General features: G+C 39.5%; 1 protein-coding gene across 8 annotated transcripts in view; it reads right to left on the reverse strand.

Moving 5' to 3' along the window:
• The window catches only part of LOC101839749 (Ig lambda-1 chain V region S43), a 612,967-nt gene that overhangs the window by 453,757 nt on the left and 137,785 nt on the right, over positions 1–21,425 (reverse strand). Inside the window, exons 1-2 of one of the 8 annotated variants that reach the window (XM_021231508.2) lie at positions 2,443–2,506; positions 2,019–2,322 (exon numbers count right to left, since the gene is read on the reverse strand). The exons of 6 other annotated variants lie outside the window; for them this stretch is intronic. In XM_021231508.2, coding sequence (XP_021087167.1) covers positions 2,019–2,322; positions 2,443–2,488 — 350 coding nt within the window. In that variant the 5' untranslated portion in view covers positions 2,489–2,506. Of the gene's footprint in view, positions 1–2,015; positions 2,323–2,442; positions 2,507–21,425 lie in introns of those variants that run through there. One more of the 8 variants, XM_040751114.1, reaches the window with a different exon arrangement.

Raw genomic sequence — 21,425 nt, forward strand, 5'->3', positions numbered from 1 at the left:
TGCAACCAAAGGTCACACACTGCTCTTGAAAAAAAATGAGCCTTCAGCAGCCTTAGCTACTCAGGTAGATGTGACACCTCAGGATCTTTGCTTACTCCATTCTGGAATTTTTAACTGGCTTGCTCTTATGGTGGCCTCATGCAGATAACCACAGTGATGTGACCTCTTGATTTCAACACCAAGAGGCAAACTTTCACAGCACCTATCCTCATCCTTTGCTTTTTAAAATTCTTTCTTTCCTTCTTCCTCATTGCTCCTGGTTTCTTAAGGTATGGAGTGTTGCAAATGTCCAATGTAGAGCTGAGAATCCACCATCACATAATCTCATCAATGTGAACAATTATAAATCTCTGAATTAACTATTACTGTAGAGGTTTGATGATGTCCCCACAGACACACATATTTAAATATTTGATCTCCATTTGGTAGGATTGTTTGGGAAGGATTAGAAGATGTGGAGAAAGTGTTTTGCTAAGGCTGGAATCTGAAGTTTCTAAAACCCTTACCATTTCATGTTAACTTGGTTTCCTCCTCCCTGCCTCATTTTTTCCCTCTTATAGATTTTGTTTAAGAAATCTTACTCAAACTCACTGCTCTAGCTTTGTGCCCACCTGCCTGCCTGCGGTCATGCTCCCAGCGACAATGGTCATGGACTCATCCTCTGGAACTGTAAGCAATCCCCAGGTAAATGTTTCTTTCTGTGAATTCACTTCCTTATGGTGTTTTGTTATGACAATAAAAACATTACTAAAATAGAAGTTGGTACCAGAAACTGACATATTGCTGTGCTAGGTTGGATTGTCGTGAGGTACAGAGAAATATAGAAGATGTGGGGATATTCAACTAGGCAGTGGAATGAAGTTGAACACTATAGGTAAGGATTTTATGGGCCATCCTAGTGGGAACCTGGAAATAGTAGTGCTGAGCAAAGTGGACGACGGAGGCCCAGATTGAGATCAAAGAGCTTCCAATGGAAACAAATTAGCAACTGGATTAGAGTTACCTTGTAGCATTTTGACAAAGAATGTACCTGTTTTGACTTTGGTGATCAGAACGTACCTGAGGCTAAATTGATTAGTTTCTGACTGATTTTATTAGCCATGAATATTTTAACAAAATCTAAGTGGTCTCTGTTGTCTGATTAATAGAAACCCACAGAGGCAGCTGATCTAAACAAGGGGGAACCCATGGACCCCAGACTGATGACTGAGAGACCAGCAAGGGACTGATCCAGACACCTCCCCCCCGACACACACATACCCTGCCCCAAACCTGGGTGTCAAAGAAGAGGCCTCCACAATTTATGGGACCTTGGAGAGAAGATAACTATTCCTGGCATACAAATGGTCTCTCGGAGGCCATTCCTCATGGAAGCATGCTCTCTCAGCCTGGACACATGGGGGAGGACCTAGGCCCTGACCAGAATTATGTGACAGACTCTGAAAATCCCTCATGGAAGGCCTTACCCTTCCTGGGGAGCAGAAGGGGGCTGGAGTGGGATGGGGGGTTGGGAGGAATGGGGGGCTGAGAAAGTAGGGGAGGAAAAGGGAACTGAGAGGAAAAAGTTAAATAAAAAATATAAAAATTTAAAAAATAGTGACTACTCTTACAATGGGCTACAGTGAAAAAGAGCAAATGGAGAAAAATAAATTCAAAATGTAGTTTGTGGAGAAAAATATCACTAGTCCTTGGCCCAGCATTGTGTGGGAAGGCAGAGAGGGAAAGAGAGGGAGAGAGGGAGAGAGAGAGAGAGAGAGAGAGAGAGAGAGAGAGAGAGAGAGGGAGGGAGGGAGGGAGGGAGGGAGGGAGGGAGGGAGGGAGGGAGAGAGAGAGAGAGAGAGAGAGAGAGAGAGAGGCAGGAAGTAAGTTATATTTTAGGGAGTAAAGGGACTATTGAACAGAAATTTCCAAAACAAGACAAAAGGCTCATATTTTTCAAGGTTGAAGGTAACACAGGATGGTGATGCTCTAAAGAGTTTTTGTCTCAGTTCCCCATAAGTAGAGAACTCTGTGTGAAATAGTTATTATAACCAGACAGGCAGTAGTAGTCAGCTTCATCCTCAGGCTGCAACCCAGAGATAGTTAAAATGCCAGAGTTGGAAGAGCTGTCCTTGGAGCCAGAGAACCTGTCTGGAATGCTAGAGGGTCTTTGATCGTGTTTGTAGATGAGCAGACGGGGTTTGTTCGATGAATGCTGCTGATACCAGTATACATAGTTGCTTCCAATGTTTCCACTGCTGCGGGTGCAGGATATGGTGATCTGCTTTCCCAGTGATCCAGACACAGATTGGGGCTGGGTGAACACAACTTCAGCCCAAGATCCTGGGATGATGGAACAAAATAGAGTATTAGTGAGGGCTGGACAAAGCCAGTTTCTAGGAGTCTCGGGAGAGACTATCATTTCTCCCGTTCACGCTCTCATATTCCCATGTAAACAGCCACCTGTGCAATAAGTGAGCAAAGTGAGGAGAACTGGAAACCAGGTCATGATGGAGACACCTGAAAGTTCTCCTGCAGCCACACAACATACTGAGAGACAGTCACTTCTTATCTGTCCCTGTCCTCAGAGAAGATCATTACTATGCAAATGTGCCCTGTCCAGGAGGCTGTGAAAGTCCCTCCTTCGACAGTAGCTTAGGCCCCATCTGAGAAAAAAAAAGCTTGCTAACTCTTTAATACACAGGAAATGCTGCTGGGAAAGGAAAAATCAGTTGAAAGCCTGGCAACACTAAGCAGTGCCCTCTAGTGGCTGGAGAAGACATCGATTCTGTGCAGGTGCCAGCGCTCAAGGTTCTGCCCTTCCTAAAATAACTTGGACTCTTATAATCACTAGCCCTATGGACTCTGAACAAAACACAGTGCATTCTGTACAACTAGACCTTCATTTCTATTCAGATGCTCCAAGAGATACTACTTTTTCTGAAGTATTGGTTCCTTTTGATGTTGTTGTTGTTGTTGAGGGTGGCAAATATCAGAAAGAATGTGAACTCCATTCTCACCAGTTACAGTAGAAGATAGGATGTCTGAAGATGGTGAAGTTGAAGGAGACTACCTCCTCCAATAGAGGCACCAAACCTTCCTAGATCACAGGACAAATGGATTATTTGAGACTATGTTAAAGCACATTCCATGCTTATATTCCACATAACTGGTACAGAGAAAAGGTTAAATTTTACAGTTCCCAAGTAGATAACTTTGCTAGTACACTCCTGTTACTCTTTATGCTCCACACTGATAATTAGGGTTCTAAGTAGCCTGCAAAGAGGAAAGAACAAGCCTAACAAATAATAGGCTTGAGAAGAGTGAGCCCATCTTTTCCATTAGCTCCTACCAGGAACAAATCCAAGTCTCCAGGGTTTCCTTATATAATGTTTAGGAAGACATTAAGCACCCTAGATTATATATTTCTCACTTCATATTTAGATCCTTAATTACTTAGGAATGGAAGTTTGAGAACAATCAGCTTGAGTCAAGAAACAGAGAGCCAGATAGATAAATGAGGCATGTTGTGATAGTTTGAATGCAGTAGGCCCCCATAAGCTGTGCCAGTATTAAGAGGTGTGGCTTTGTTGGAGTAGGTGTGGCCTTGTGAGAGAAATTGTTTCACTCTAAGGGTAGATTCTTGAGGTCTCCTTTGCTCAATCAATGCCAGTGTTTCAGTTAACATCCTGTTGTCTGCAGATGAAGAAATGAACTCAGTTCCTTCTACAGCATCATGTCTGCCTGAATATTGCCATGTCCTGCCATGATAAGGGACTGAACTTCTGAAACTGTAAGCCACCCCAATTAAATGTTTTCTTCTTTTTATAAGTATTTCTGTAGTCATAATGTCTATTTTTAACTAATTTTTTCATTTAAGTTAGAAACAAGCTTGTTTCACATGTCAGTCCCAGCTCATTCTCCCTCCCCTCCTCCCCTGCCTTCCCCACCAGGTCCCCCAGTCCCCCATCCAATCTCCACTCCAATCCCCAGGGAGGGTGAGGCCCTCCATGGTGGATCTCCAGAGTCTATCATTTCATCCAGGGCAGGGCCAAGTACCTCCCCCAAGAGTCCAGGCTGAGAGAGCATCCCTCATTGTGAGATGGGCAAACAAAGTCCATTTGTATGCTAGGGATAAATACTACCCAAGGCCCCAAAGATTATCTAGACCTCCTCACTGACACTCACATTCAGGGAGTCTGGGTCAGTTCCATGTTTTCATGTCTAAAATCCATATATGAATCATGGTGTCTATTAACAGTAATACATACACCAACTAAGACCCATGTTTCATCTGTAAATGTTAGCTTTGAATCAGATATGCATGTTTATGTGGAAAATCCATATAGGTCTGGAAATTAATAAAGAACTATAATAGAGAATTTCAAAGGAGGCATGATGAAACTCAGTGATAGAAAAGATTAAAGGGCCTAGATCCTACTATGTATACCTGGAGTAAATAGGCATAGAGAATGGGCTCCCAAAGTCCAATTGTGCACTAGGAATAAACACTGGTTCCACTCTTAGAGAACCCATAGACTGCCCAGGCCTTCTAACTGGCTCCCACATTCAGAGGGTTTGGTTTGGCCCAATACTAGTTCCCCAGTCTTACAACTGGGGTCCATGTGCTCTCGCTAGATTGAGTCAGCTGATTCTGTAGTTTTCTCCAGCAGGGTCTTGACTCCTTTGTTCATCAAACTTTGATGATCCCCTATTAAAGGCCTCATCATCCTTGGGGAGTGGGTGGGATTAGGTAGAGGGGTAGGTAGGGGACATGGGAGGATGGGAGGGAGAGGGAAGGAAGGAGATTGCTATATAAAATGTTGTAAAGTATTAAATAAAAAAGTAGAAAAAAGATTGAAGGGGAATAATAGACAAGGGATGGCTAAATAGAAACGAAGTATAGAGGATAAAACAGAGAAGGATACATAACAGTAAAGGCATTTTGAAACAGGCACATGGAAACCTACTACTATAGAAGCTTATGCATAAATATGTAAAATGGGTTGTCTTTGAACAGGGTAAAAATGCTTCTATGAGACATTAGAGACACAAAATAACTGAGGAATGAAATATGAAGACATTCAACTGCCACTCACCTGGAATGCTTATTCCTACCCGGTAGCATACATGGTGCTTGGAGGTATTATGGCTGTTACCAGAGAAAAGAAAAAAGGCTCAGTCTTAACCATCTGTGAACTCTGAGATCTATAGTATAGACTGGACTAACTAGACATCTCCACTATCCCAATGTGTCATGAATTCATGAGAATAAATAACCCCTTTGTTATTGATCCTTTCCACAAATGAAATCCAGACCTGAGGATAGTATTAGGCCAAGAACCTGTAACTAGACAGCTCATAGGTTAAGGGAAGTACCTACTACTATTCTGCTAAATCATGCTCTTCTTCAAATTCCCCACAACCATATGTGATTGAGCTTGTTTTATTTAATTAGTATATAATTACCTAATTTCACCCTCCCATGTCTTCTACCTCCAAACTCACAACCTCCTGGTTTTAAACATTATTATTACAAATACATGTAATGATAAACCCATAAATACAGCCTACTTAGTCTGTTCAGTGTTGCCTTCATGTATGTTTCTGGAGATGATCACCTGGTATGGGGTATTCAGCCAGGGCATTCATCCCTGGGAAATGTTAGTTCTCTGTCTCTGTCTCTCTATTTCTCTGTCTCTGTCTCTGTCTGTCTGTCTCTCTCTCTCTCTCTGTGTGTGTGTGTGTGTGTGTGTGTGTGTGATTCTTCTAATTCTCTTTCAGCAGTTGTTAATTGGTTTTTAGTTCTTCATCTAGTATTGAGGACTCATGATATTTCCAAAATCTACAATGGTTTGTCAACTGATAAGGTAATTGTACAGTTTCTGTTTACACAATCATATTGTTTAGATTTTATGGCTGTAGCTTCCCTGTCATAGGTAGAAGGCACAATCTCACAGCAGACTTCTACATCTCTTACAACCTTTCCATCCCATCTTCTGTGATGTTTCCTGAACTGTAAGTGCAGGGGTTTCCTTACATATATATCAATTTGAGCTGGGAAACCCATGGTCAGTTATTGTCTGCATTTGGACCAGTTGTGGCTTGTTGTAATTGTCTCCTTCTGCTGCAAAAGTAGCTGCTTTTATGAAGACTGGGAATAGCTCTTATTTGTGGGTATATGGATAAGTATTTAGAGTACAGTTAGGAATTATACTGACTTAGGAAAATGGCAATTTTAGTACTGTGAGTCACAACACATATTTCATTTAAAAGTACTAGAGGCCAATAAGAAGTGGGTATTAGTGGAAAGCCTGGAAATGTGGGTGTGATGAAGTACATATGGTATAAAGAGCTCTTAGTTCAGAAAAGAGCTTTCCCTTTCTGTGCTTTCTGTCACCAAAGGACTGTGATCCAGTAATGATTAATGTTATTTCAGTGGCTTCAGAAACTCCCTTTGTCTCCTACTTTACTCAGGTACACAGCTGCCCCCATCCCAATGATCTATAGCTATCTATTCTATCACTTTCCTAGGGAGATATATGTGCCCATATCCCTAGTCCTTTGCTATCTATGTAACCCCTGTGACTACAAAGATTGTAGATTGGCTATTATTGACTCAACAGCTAATATCCACATATAAGCAAAGACATTTGTCTTTCTGGATCTGTTACTTTATTCAGGATGATATTTTTCTTTTTTTTTTAGTCTACAAATTGCATGATATAATTTTATTAGTAGCTGAGTAACAGTCCCATGTTTAAATGTACCACACTTTCTTTATCAATTCATCTGTTATGGGACACCTAAGTTGTTTCCAACTACAGGCTGTTATGAGTAAAGCAGTGATTAACATGGTTGAGCAAGTGTCTCTATGGTATGATGACACACTCTTTGGGTATATACAGGCATAGCTAGATCTTAAGGTATATACCAATCTAACTGGGGAAAGTCACAATGATATGTGCAATGGCTGTTTTCATCCCCACCAGCAATGGATGAGTGTTCCCCTTTCTCCACATCCTCACCAATATGAAATGTCATTTATTTCATCAATTTTGGAAATTATGATTGGTGTAAACTAAAATGTAAAAGTAGTGTTGATTTTAAGTTTCATGATTACTAAGGATATTGACTATTTCTGTAAGTGCTTCTCAGCCATCTGAAATTCTTCTCTTGAGAATTCTGTTTATTAATGGGATATTTGTTTCCTTGGTGTTCAGAGTTTTGCCTATAGGCTCTGTTTTCGATGTGGAGTTGGTAAAAGCTTTTCTCATTCTACACATTGCCACATTGTCCATATGATAGTAACCTTTGTTATACAGAAGCATTTCAGTTTCATGAGGTCCTACTTATTATTTAGTATTCTTAGCACCTATGCTGCCAAGGTTCTGTTCAGAAAGTCTTTTCCTGTGCCAAGAACTTAAAAATCATTCCCCACTTACTCTTCTATTGGATGCAGTACACCTGTTGTTGTTGTTGTCGTTCTTGAGGTCTTTGATCCATTTGAGGCTGAGTTTGGTGCAGAGTGATAAGTATGAATCTGCACTCTTCTACATGCAGCTACCTAGCTTGACCAGCACAATTTACTGAAGATGCTATTTCTTTTTCAGTGTGCTTTACTGGGTTGTTTATTTAAAAAAACTCAGGCATCTATAATTGTGTAAATTTATATTTGGGGCTTCAAATCCATTCCATTGGTTAATGTGTCTTTTTTGTGCCAATATCATACTGTTTTTATTACCATTTCTTTTTAGTATAAATTGACATAGGAGGTGAAAAATGCGGTCATTCTTTTATTATTTGGAGTTATTTTAGCCATCCTCAGTCTTTTGCTTTTCCATGTGTAGCTTAAAATTGTCCTTTCAAGATCTGTGCACAAATATGTTAGAATTTAGATGGAGGTTTCATTGAATATGTAGATTTCTTTGGACAGAATGGCCATTTTTACCATATTAACCCTACCAATCCATGAACACGGGAGACCTTTCCATCTTCTGATATCGTCTTCAATTTTCTTTTCCTTGTCTTAAAATTTTATCATTCAATTATTTCACTTACTTGGCTAGGGCTACTCCAAAATTTTAAGTCATTTAGGCTATTGCTAAAGTGTTGTCTCCCTAATATCCTTGTCAGTCCATTTGTCTTTGCCTAAAGAATGACTCTTGATTTTGTGAATTAATTTTCTATCCAATTACATTGCTTAAAGTGTCTATCAACTGTAAGAGTTCCATGGTGTAATTACTAGAGTCACTTAGATATACTATGGTACCATCTGAAAATAAAGATAATTGGGCTTATTTCTTATCATTTTATTCACTTAATCTCCTTTGGTTTTCTTCTTTTTCTAGCTAAGACTTTAAGTACTATATTGAATAGATTAGAGAGAATGCATACCTTTCTCTTGTTCCTAATTTAGTAGAATTTCTGATAGTTTTCTCCAATTGAGTTGATAATGGCTATGCCCTTGCACTACCTGCATTTATTATATTGACGTATGCACCTTGTATTCCTCCAAGTCTTTTATGATGAGAGGATGTTATTTTTGTCAAAAGCCCTTTCTGCATTGAATGTGATGATCATTTTTTTCCTTATGTTTGTTTATATGGTGGATTATGCTTTTAGATTTTCATGTATTGATTTAACCCTGTATCTCTTGGATGAAGTCTATTTGGAAAATAGGGGATTCTATTCTTGGACTCAATTTGCTAATATTTTATTGTGAATTTTTGCATCTGTGTTAATGAGGGAAATTTGTCTATAATTCTTTTTCTTTGTTAGGTCTTTATGTGTATGGATTATCAGGGTAATTTTGACACCATAAAACAAATAGGCAATGTTTTATTCTATTTCAATTATGTGGAATAATTTGAGGAGTATTGGCATTCGCTTTTCTTTAAACATTTCATAGAATTGCACTAAAACCATCTGGTCTTGGACTTTTTCAGTTTGTAGACTTTTATTTGCAACTTCTAGTTCACTGTGTTACAGGACTTTAAATTGTTTAGATGATCCTGATTTAACTTTTGTATGTGTTATATATCAATAAAACTATCCATTTCAGAATCAGAGTGTGAGGAACCCTCTTGATCTGATAATGAACAAGAAAAAAGAGTGACATCCAGGCCATTGGTACAGATCTTCAGCTTATTCTGAAAGAAACATGTGTGTGTATTCCTTCAATATTTTTGTCAGTTTCTGGAATAATGAGATTAGTTCTTGGTTTTCATGAAAATTTGTCCTCTTTTCCTGGCCAAAGGAATCATGTTGTATACCATCTAAAGTCTAGGTATCATTTTGACCTGGGTATCTAAAGAGATCCATGCTTCCTAGCATGTTAAATTTTGAGTTAAGGTCTTTAAATTCTCATGTGAGAGATTCCCTATTCCTAAGTAGCTGCTCCACAACAGTTCAAACTGCCCAGGCCTATGTGCATCATGTTTGTGTCCACATGATAAATGATCCTGACAAATATCACTGGGACCTGACTACTGCCTACATCTTGACCAAGGACAGAAGTAGGTTTCTACATTGGGAAAGCTTCCTGTACTGTCTCAAATTTCTGTCTTCTGGGGTTGTTTGTTTCTTGGTGGGAACAATAATCAGAATTCTCTCCAAATTTAAATAATGCCTTCATGGCAGGGATTTCTTACACACAAACACTTCCAAGAACATAGGAAGTTATGTTATGAATTCTTTCTCATGTTCCTCAGCAATCTATGGCCTCTCTGTACTTGATTCTTCAGTAGAGTACTCTAAAAGGGCATATTGGTAGTATCAATGGGAATCTTGGCAGACAAATTAGAGCACTTCCCAAAACCCTGAATTCATAAAACAATTTAAGAAGGAAGCAGAAAGAAAAAGATATAAGTGGTTGAAAAATTCACTAGCACCAAGTTTCTTAATAAATATTGAGCAAATATTAAATATCACCAAAGATTAAAACATAATAATGGACTGATGCCAGGGAAGCAGGTAGGATACCTACAGATCTTTAGCTCTTCTGCTCCCTCCAGATCCAATCCCCCAGTCTCATCCCCAACTCTGCAACAGAACACATGCTGTGAACTCCATTTCCTCTTTGATACCATCCTCAATGGATCACAAAAATCTTTGCACACAACCTGCCTTTGCAATAACTCATCCCATTATTCCAGAATCCAATACCAGCAAGCATTGCCTAGGAACCCACCAGCTGAGCAGCCAGAGAAATGAGTAAGTTAACTGCAGACATCACCACTCCCTCCTGTCTCCAAAATTAATCTCCCAAACTCATACCTAGCTCTGCAACAAAACATGTGCTGCAGCCTTCCTCCTCTGTCAACATCTCCTGTGGACCATAAGGATTTTCCCCACATAACCTCATACCCCCAACTAAATCCTTTATCCCAGCCTCCATCTCTAGCAACACTCTTTCTGCAAACCTAAATGTCACAACTTCTAGGGAAGTAGATGGACTGTAGATTTTCTCCCTCTCCTATTGTTCCTCCATTTCCAATCACCCAGTCTCATCCCCAGGGATATAGCAGACCTTCTGAGGTGATGTCATTTTACTGTTTACACCCAAGGAGACTAAACAATAAGATCCTGGTTGAGAAAGACATTCTCCCCATTTTGGAAACCCCTTCAGCATCTATTCCAATTCCTAAGTGTCATCTTCCAATACTTGAAATCACATTTTACCTGACATCTCCAGGGGTGGTCACATCTATCAGGATCACAGAAAATTTCTTTCCAAGAAATGCACAGTCATAATACTCTCCTATTATCTAAAAGGGAAAAGAAAGTACAAAATGCCCGCCCAGAAAAGACAAACACAAAAATCATCACTTCAACCCAAAAACCCCAAATCCAGATGCCTAAACTACAGATTAAGAACACAATAACAGCCAGGACAATATGTATCCATCAGAGCCCATCTATCCTACCACAATAGATCCTGAGTATCCCAATATAGCTGAAACACACACACACACACACACACACACACACACAAATTCTCTCTCTGTCTCTCTCTCTCTGTCTCTCTCTCTCTCTCTTACACACACACACACACACACACACACACACACACACACACACACACCAAAAACACATTAAGTAAACTATAGCAATATGTCAGATGTCTTTTAGAAGGATGTAGACAACCCCTTTAGAGAAATACAGGAAAGCACACAGTTTGAAGAAATGAATAAATCCCATAAGAAATCCAGGAAAATGAGCCACTTGGCATTTCTAGGCCTGGCATGCTGCAGTTGACAAACACAATTTTTATACCTCTGGCATCTGGCAGTTGGACACCATTATGGTGAATAAGTGAGTGATGGAAACATGGGAGAGAGAGGAAAAAGGCAGAATGATTCATGTGCTAGGGAAAGAGGAAGATCTGAAGAGGAGAAGGCAGTGAGAAACAGAATGAGGTACATGACTTGCTTGCCACCCAGCACAATGGCTGTATCTGGGCTTGGGCTTCTGCCATGGGCCATGATTAGGTCTATGGTCCTGATGCATCCATCCAGGTCTGTGTTGATGTTCTGTTGATATGTGTTGACACCTGGAGCCAGGGCATCATATGGGCCTGAGCTATGGCCAGTGCTATGTCTGAAGAAGGACATGAAGAGGATATAAGAGGATAGAGAGAACTGTCATGCTCAAGAATCAGTAGGATTAACATGGTTATAATGGCCATCCTTTCCAAAGCAATGCACAGATTCAATGCAATGCCCATCAAAATCCCAACACAGTTCTTCACAGATCTTGAAAAGACAATTCTCAGTTTCATATAGAAAAGCAAAAAAAGCATAGCTAAAATGATCCTGAACTATAAAAAGAACACCTAGAGGCCTCGCCTATCCCAATTTCATGTTGTACTACAAAGCTATTGTAATAAAAACATCAAGGTTTTCAAATAAAAACAGACAGACTGATAAATGGAATCCAAACCAAAGACCAAGACCTAAATCAACATACCTAAAACACCTGATTTTGATAATAAGTTGGAAAACAAATGATGGAATAAAAGACAGCATCTTCGTTGGGCGTTGGTGGCGCATGCCTTTAATCCCAGCACTCGGGAGGCAGAGGCAGGCGGATCTCTGTGAGTTCAAGGCCAGGCTGGACCGACAACCTCCAAAACAGAGAAACCCTGTCTCGTAAAACCAAAAAAAAAAAGACAGCATCTTCAAAAATGGTACTGCTAAAACTGGCTGTCTACATGTAGAAGAATGCAAAATGATTCATATTTATCACCCTGAACAAAACTCAGTTCCAGTTCAGTGTTTGCCTCTGCTTCCATCAGTCACTAGGTTCTAGGATGGCATATAAGGTAGTCATCAAACTCATTATCAGGGATGAGCATTTCAGGTAGACTCTACACTATTGCTTAGTTTGCCAGTTGGTGTCATCCTTGTAGATCACTAGAAAACTCACTGGTGCCAGAACTCTCCTCAAACCTATTATAACTCCCTCTATTATGGCATTTCTCATCCTGCTCTCCCCTATTCTTCCCCCAACTTAACTTTCTTGCTCCATGACCTCCTCTCTCCTCCTCTTCTCTCCCTCTCTTTTTCCCAGCTCCCACTGCTCCCAACTCCACCCCCGCTGCTCCCAATCTGCTCAGGAGATGTTGCCTCATTCCCCTTCTGTCTGTTTTCCAGACTCTAAAATTCATATATGACTGTGTACATGCCATGTTTGTCTTTTTGTGACTTGGTTACCTCACTCAGGATGGTTTCTTCTAGTGCTGTCCATTTGCCTGCAAATTTCAAGATTCCATTTTTTCCCCACAGAATAGTAATCCATCGTGTAAATGCACCACATTTTCTCCATCCACTCTTCAGTTGAGGAGCATCTAGGTTGCTTCCAGTTTCTGGCTATTACAAATAATGCTGTTATGAACATAGTGGAATAGACTTCCTTGTATGAATGTGCATCTTTTGGACATATGCCTAAGAGTGGAATTGCTGGGATCCCAGCATGGGACTGATCCAGACCCCCTGAATGTAGGTGTCAGTGAAGAGGCCTGGACAATCTATGGGGCCCTGGGCAGTAGATCAGTATTTATCCCTGGCATACAAAAGGACTTTGTGTGTCCATACCACAAAGAGGAATACTCTCTCAGGCTGGACTCTTGGGGGAGGGCCTAAGCCCTACCCTGATCAAAATGACAGACTCTGGGGAAGGGAATGGAGATAGTGTGGGAGGCTAGGGGAGCTGGTGTGGGGTGTAGGAGGAGGAGAGGAAGAGTGAGCTGGGATTGACATGTGAAGCAGGCTTGTTTATAATTTTAAACAGTGTAATAAATAATAAAAACTCAATTCCAAATGGATAATAGACCTCAACATAAAACCAGGTACACTGAGCCTGATAAAATTAATGAATACCTTTATTTCATTGACACAAGAGAACGCTTTTGGAGCAAAATACTGAGACTACAGGCACTAAGATCACCAATTAGTAAATGTGATCTCATGAAGATATTGAAAAGTTTCTGAAAGTCAAAGGATACTGTCATTCAGAAAAATCAGCAGCCTACAAAATGGAAAAGGTTTTTTTTTTACCAACTCCACATCTGATAGATATTGAATGTATAGATATTGAATGATACATATTGAATATATAAAGAACTAAAAATGCAAGATATCAAACAAAATAATCCAATTTAAATGGGGCATAAGTCTAAATAGACAATTATTAATACAGAAATACTTAAAGAAGCACTCAACATACCTAATATCAGGGAAACACATATCAAAACTACTTTCAGATTCCATATTCTACCTGTCACTGTGGCTAAGATCAATAACAAAACTGACAGCTCATGCTGGTGTGGAAGATGGAAAACATTCACCCATTGTTGATTGGTGTGAAAACTTTAACAAAAAACCATGTAAACCAATGTAGTGACTTCTCAGATTGTTGAGATATAAATCTATCTAGAGAACTAGGTAAACCACTCTTAGTCTTATACTCAAAGGACACATTATAACACCACAAACATACTAGGTCAGCCCTGGTAATTGCTGATTACTCATAATAGCCAGAAATTTAGAAACCAGCTGGATTCCCCTTAACAGAAGAATAGATAAAAATAATGCAGTGAATTTATACAATGGAGTATTACTCAGTTGTTTAAAAACTTGTATCACAAAAATTTGAGGGAAATGGATGGAACTAGAAAAAGTTATCTTGAGTTAGATAACCCAGATCCAGAAAGATAAACATGGTATGTGCTTACTTGTAAGTGTATATTAGCTGTTAAGTAAAGGGTAGTCATGGTGCTACAGACTACAGACCCAGAGAGGTTACATTTGGTAGGACTAGTAGGGCACATGGATCTTCCTGAAATAGGGAGATAGAATACATTTTCTTGGTGGTTGGGGGGTGTGAGCGACATGAGAAAAGGAGTATAAGATGGAGTAGGAGAAAGAAGATGTGGTCAAGGAAGGGAATGACAGGAGAGACACCTTGTTTTTAGGGCCAAGTAAGAGGGAAGGAGATCATTTGACTAAACCACTAGTAGCATTTCCTTCTGAACTTACTTTCTTGTTTAAAAATAAAATTGGGATGGAATCTTGGTGCAAAAAGACTAGATATGCATTGCAAAAATTGTATCCTTTTAAGGAACTCTACTACCAACTGGAACTCAGCTTTGCACACAGTTGCAAAGTCAGATGTAGACTTGTGCAATCTATGCTGCTGTGGATTTGCCCCAGGGGAAGAAGCAACTGTTGTAACAGTGTGTGGGGATAAGTAAGCAATGGTACAAAATCAAAAATTTTAATCATTACCTGTCATGTATCCTCTGAGAATTCCCTCTGGAAAACTTGGGGGCACTATTTCTTTATTTTATTTATTTATTTACATTCTGGTAAAAAGTCCTCAAGCACTAACTTTACCACTTAAAAACACCACAATTAAATTAAATCAAAGACAATGATACAAATCCACACACCTATGAACACCTAATTTTTGACAAAGAAGCTAAAAATATAAAATGGATGAAAAAAAGCATATTCAACAATGGCACTGGAATAACTGGCTGCCTACATGTAGAAGAATGCAAATAGATCCATACTGCACAAAATTCAAATCCAAATGGACAAAAGATATCAACATAAATCTGTCCACACTGAACCTCCTAGAAGAGAAAATGGGAAATACTCTTGAATACATAGGCATAGGAAACCACACCCTAAATAGAATACCAGCAGCACAGACACTGAGAGAAACAGTAAATGGGAACTTCTGAAATTGAAAAATGTCTGTAAAGCAAAGGACATGGTCAACAAGGCAAAAAGGTTGCTATAGAATGGGAAAAGATCATTACCAACCACATATCTCACAGAAGGCTGATCTCTAAAATATACAAAGATCTCAAGAAACTCTACACAGAGCCACCAAATAATCCAATTTAAAAATTTGGAGTACAGAGCTACCTCTGCCCAGAACTTGTGGTGAGTGGAGGCCCTTCTCTGGTCCCCAACTCCAGACATCTCCCTGCTTCCATCTCCCTGGGCATTCTCTGCACCTAGAGAGGACCCTCCCCACCCAGAAGAATCACCCTGAGCCTGGGCACACCTCAGTCTTCAGTCCTCTCCAGCCCCTGCCCTGTACTTCAGTCTTCAGCCCCCTCCAGACCCTGCCCTGTGCTTGAGTCTTCATTCCCCTCTGGCGCCCTTCCTGAGCTTGAGTCTTCAGTACCCTCTGGACTCTGCCCTGTGCTTGAGAGTGTCTCAGACACATGGCACCCATAGTGAGATCCACTGGAGTATTGGACCTGCTTGAACACAGTGGAAGAGATCCTTAGAACCAAACCCACCAGGAGAGGAAGAGACCCCACGAGCTCCCACTGAAAGGAAGATGGCAATATAAAAACACAGCCAACAACAGAAGAACCAGTATGACACCACCAGAGTCTAGAAACTTTACACCAGCAAGACCTGAGCATACCAATACAGATGAAACAGAAAAGAATGACCTTCAAAATAACCTCATGAAAGAGATAGAGGTCCTCAAAGAGGATATGAGAAAATCCCTTAAGGAAATGGAAGAAAACACAAATCAACAAATCTCTTAAAGAAAGCAAGGAAAGCCAAGAAAAAAACAATCAAACAGATAAAGGAAACAATTCAAAGAGTTCAAGACCTGAAAACAGAAAAGGAGTCAATAAAAAAACCACAAACTGAGGTAATGCTGAAAATAGAAAAGCTGAATAAACAAGCAGGAACTACAGATGCAAGCATAACTAACAGAATACAAGAGACGGAAGACAGAATCTCATGCACTGAAGATAAACAAGAGGAAATAGATTCATTGACAAAAGAAAGTCTTAGATTCAACAAACCCTTAACACAAAATATCCAGGAAATATAGGACACCGTGAAAACACCAAATATAAGAATAATAGGTGTAAAAGAAGGCGAAGAAGCCTAGCTCAATGGTGCAGAAACATATTCAACAAAATCATAGAAGAAGTGCCGGGCAGTGGTGGCACACGTCTTTAATCCCAGCACTCAGGAGGCAGAGGCAGGTGGATCTCTATGAGTTCAAGACCAAGCCTGGTCTACTGAGAGAATTCCAGGACAGGCTCCAAAACAATACAGAGAAACCCTGTCTCAAAAAAACAAAAAAAATCATAGAAGAAAACTTTCCAAATCTGAAGAAAGAGACGCCTGCAAAAGTACAAGAAGCTTACAGAACACAAAAAAGACTGGACAAAAATAAAAAAATAAGTAACCTCACCATCTAATAGTCAAAACACCAAACATACAGAATAAAGAATGAATGAATATTAAAAGCAGCAAAAGAAAAAGGCCAAGTAACATATAAAGGCAAACCTATCAGAATTAAACCTGACTTCTCTATGGAAACTATGAAAGCCAGAAGGTCCTGGATAGATGTTCTACAAACACTAAGAGACCACAGATTCCAGCCCATACTACTATTCCCAGCAAAACTCTCAATCACTACAGACAGAGAAAACAAGATATTCCATATCAAAACCACATTTATGCAATATATATCTACAAATCCAGCCCTACAGAAAGTTCAAAATAACATGGGCAATAGATAATAATACTTTACCAGAAGTCACAAATAGGGGAAAAACTCACACATAAAACCACCACCAAAAATGGATCCAAAGCAAACAAAAGAAATCAACAATCGATGGTCATTATATATCCCTGAATATCAATGATCATAACTCATCTATAAAAAGACATGGGCTAGCAGAGTGGATATGAAGACAGAATCCATCCTTTTGCTGCATACAAGAAACATACCACAATTTCAAAGACAGATGTTACCTCAAGATTAAGAGTTTGGAAAAAATTTCCAATCACATCAAATGGATGTAAGAAGCAAGAGGGTGTAGCTATCCTAATATCTAACAAAATAGACTTCGAAGAAGGTCATTTCATATTCATCATAGGAAAAATCCATCAGGGAGAAATCTCAAATCTGATCATATATGCCCCAAATACAAAGGAATCCACATTCATAAAAAACATTACTAGAACTTAAAGTACACATTAAATCCCACACACTTATAGTGAGAGACTTCAACGCCCCACTCTCACCAGTGGACAGGTCCACCAGACAGAGACTTAACAAAGAAACAATGGAACTAACAGAAGTTATGGCACAATTGGGTTTAACAGACATCTATAGAACATTCCTTCCAAACAAAAAAGAATATACCTTTTTCTCAGCACCACATAGAAACTTATCTAAAATGGACCACATACTTGGCAATAAAGCAAACCTCAACAGATAACAAATAATGGAATAACCCCATATCTTGTTGGACCACCATGGCTTAAAATTAGAATTCTACAACAACACAAATCACAAAATCCTCTCATACTCATGGACATTGAAAAATGCTCAATTGCATCACCCCTGGGTAAAGGAAGAAATAAGGACAGAAATCAAAGACTTCCTAGAATCAACTAAAATTAAGGCATAAAATACCCAAACCTTTGGGATACTTTGAAAACAGTTCTAAGAGGAAAATTCATAGTACTAAGTGCCCACTTGAAAAAACTGGACATTTTCCCACACTAGAGAATTAACAAAACACTAGAAAGCTCTAGAACAAAAAGAAGCAAACTCACCCAGGAGGAGTAGATGCCAGGAAATAGTCAAATTGAGAGATGAAATCAATAAAGTAGAAACAAAGAAAACAATACAAAGAATCAAGGAAAGAAAGAGTTGGTTCATTAAAAAATCAACAAGATAGACAAACATTTCTCCAACCTAGCCAAAAGACAGAGAGAATATGCTAATTAACAAAATCAGAAAAGAAAAAAGGGATATAACAACAGACACTGGGAATATCCAAAGAATCATCAGGTCATACTTTGAAAACCTGTACTCCACTAAATTGGAAAATTTAAAGGAAATGGACGATTTTCTGGATAGATAGCACTAACCAAAATAAAATCAAGAACAGATAAACAATTTATCTAAAGAAATAGAAGCAGCCATAAAAAGCCTTCAAACCAAAAGTCAAGGTCCAGATGAATTTACTGCAGAATTCTACCAGAAATCCAAGGAAGAGCTAATACCAATACTCTTCAAATTGCTCCACCATAGAAGCAGAAGGATCACTGTCAAACTCTTTTTACAAGGCTATAATTACCTTAATACACAAACCACACAGAGACACAAACAAAATAGGGAATTATATACAAAACTCCCTCATAAACACTGATGCAAAAATACTCAATAAAATACTGGCAAATCAAATCCAAGAACACATCTGAAGAATCATCCACCATGATCAAGTAGGTTTCATCCCAGGGATGCAGGAATGGTTCAACATATGAAAATCCATCAAGATAATCCATCATATAAACAAACTGAAGAAAAACCAAATGATCATCTCAGTAGACGTCGAAGAAGACTTTAACAAAATCTAACACCCCTTCATGATAAAGGTCTTGGAGAGATCAGGGATAACAGGAACATATGTAAATATAATAAAAGCAATATACAGAAAACCGACAGCCAACATCAAACTAAATGGAGAGAAACTCAAGGCCATGCCTCTAAAATCAGGAACAAGAGAAGGATGTCTACTCTCTTCATATCTCTTCAATATTGTACTTGAAGATCTTTTAGAGTAATAAAACAACAAAAGAAGATCAAACGAATGCAAATCGGAAAGGAAAAAGTCAAATTTTCACCACAACCTCTCCAGCATAAATTGTCATTGGCATTTTTGATTTTAGCCATTCTGACAGTAATGAGATGGTATCTCAGAGTTGTTTTGATTTGCATTTCCTGGATGGCTAAAGAAGTTGAGCACTTTCTCAAGTGCCTCTCAGCCATTTTAGACTCCTCTATTGAGAATTCTTTATTTAGTTCTGTAGCCCACTTTCTAATCAGATTCTTTGGAGTTTTGTAGACTTCTTTCTTGAGTTCTTTGTAAATTTTGGAGATCAGCCCTCTGTCAGATGTGGGGTTAGTGAATATCTTTTCCCATTCTGTGGGCTGCCTTTTTGTCTTGCTGACTATGTCCTTTGCCTTACAGAAGCTTCTCAGTTTCAGGAGGTCCCATTTATTAATTGTTGATCTCACTGTCTGTGCTACTGGTGTTATGTTCAGGAAGCTTTCACCTGTACCAATTCATTCAAGGGTACCATCCACTTTCTCTTCTAAGAGGTTCAGTGTGGCTGGATTTATGTTGAGGTCTTTGATTCATTTGGACTTAAGTTTTGTGCATGGTGATAGACATGGATCTATCCACATTCTCCTACATGCCAACATCCAATTATTCCAGCACCATTTGTTAAAGATGCTTTCTTTTTTCCATCGTATATTTTTAGCTTCTTTGTTGAAGATCAGATGTTCATTCATGTATGGGCTAATATCAGGGTGTTCAATTCAATTCTATTGGTCTACCTGTCTATTTTTGTGTCAATACCAAACTGTTTTCAGGACTACAGCTCTATAATAGATGGTGATGCCTCCAGATGTTGCTTTGTTGAGTAAGGTTGTTTTGCCTATCCTGGGACTTTTGTTTTTCTATAAAAATTGATTATTGCTCTTTCAAGGTCTGTGAAGAAATATTCTGGTATTTAAAGGACACTGTAAACAAGACAAAATGACAGTCCACAGAATGGGAAACCCCACATCTGACAGAGGGCTGGTCCCCAAAATTTACAAAGAACTCAAGAAGCAATCTCCAGAACACCAAGGGATCCAATTAAAAAGTGGGGTAAAGAACTAAATGAAGAATTCGCAATATAGGAGTCTAAAATGGCTGAGAGACACTTGAGAAAGTTCTCAACATCCTTAGCCACCAGGGAAATGTAAATGAAAACAACTCTGAGATACCATCTCACTCCCATCAGAATGGCTAAAATCAAAAACATGTTGAAGAGAATGTGGAGAAAGGGGAACACCCCTCCACTGCTGGTGGGTTTGCCAACTTGTGCAGCCACCTTGGAGATCATTATGGAGATTCCTCGGGAATCTGGAAATCAGTCTACCACAAGATCCAGCAATTCCACTCTTAGGCATATACCCAAAAGATGTGTACTCATACAATAAGGACATCTCAACTATGTTCATAGCAACATTATTTGTAATAGCCAGAACCTGGAAGCAACCTAGATGCCCCTCAACTGAAGAGTGGATAGAGAAAATGTGTTACCCTACACAATAGAGTACTACTCAGGAGAAAAACAATGGAATCTTGAAATTTGCAGGCAAATGGATGACACTAGAAGAAACCATCCTGAGTGAGGTAACCTAGTCACAAAAGGACAGCCATCGTATGTACTCACTCATGTATGGATTTTAGACATGGAGCAGGGGATTGCCAGCCTACAATCCCACCTCCAGAGAGTCTGGGAAGCAGGAAGAGAGATGTGCATGATAATCCAGGGAAGGGAAATAGGATGAGATCTCCTAATTAGATTGGGAGCAGGGGGGAGAGGAGGGAAGGTGGAGATGGGAGAAAGAGAAGGGGAGAAGAGGATATGGGGGAGCAGGAAGGTTGAGTCAGGGTAAGAATAGATGAGAGAAGGATGAGAAATAACATAATAGAGCGATCCATTATATGTTGGAGGAGAGATCTGGCACGAGTATAAGCTTCACAGATCTACAAGAATGACAACAACTGGTATTAAGGCTACCTTACATGCCCTCCCCTGAAAATGAGATTGATGAATACCTTATATGCCATCCTAGAACCCTCATTTAATGGCTGACGGAATCAGAGGCAGACACCCACAGCTAAAAACCTAACTGAACTCCTAGAACTCCTAGTTGCAAAGAGGAGTGATGAGCAAACTAATCAAGACCAGGCTGGCAAAACCCACAGAGGCAGCTGACCTAAACAAGGGGGAATTCATGGACCCCAGACTGATGCCTGAAAGGCCAGCATGGGACTGATCCAGACACCCCTCCCACCCCTGGGTATCAGAGAAGAG

This window comes from Mesocricetus auratus, unplaced genomic scaffold (assembly GCF_017639785.1).
Source record: "Mesocricetus auratus isolate SY011 unplaced genomic scaffold, BCM_Maur_2.0 Super-Scaffold_100008, whole genome shotgun sequence".
In the NCBI taxonomy this organism is placed as follows: Eukaryota; Metazoa; Chordata; class Mammalia; order Rodentia; family Cricetidae; genus Mesocricetus; species Mesocricetus auratus.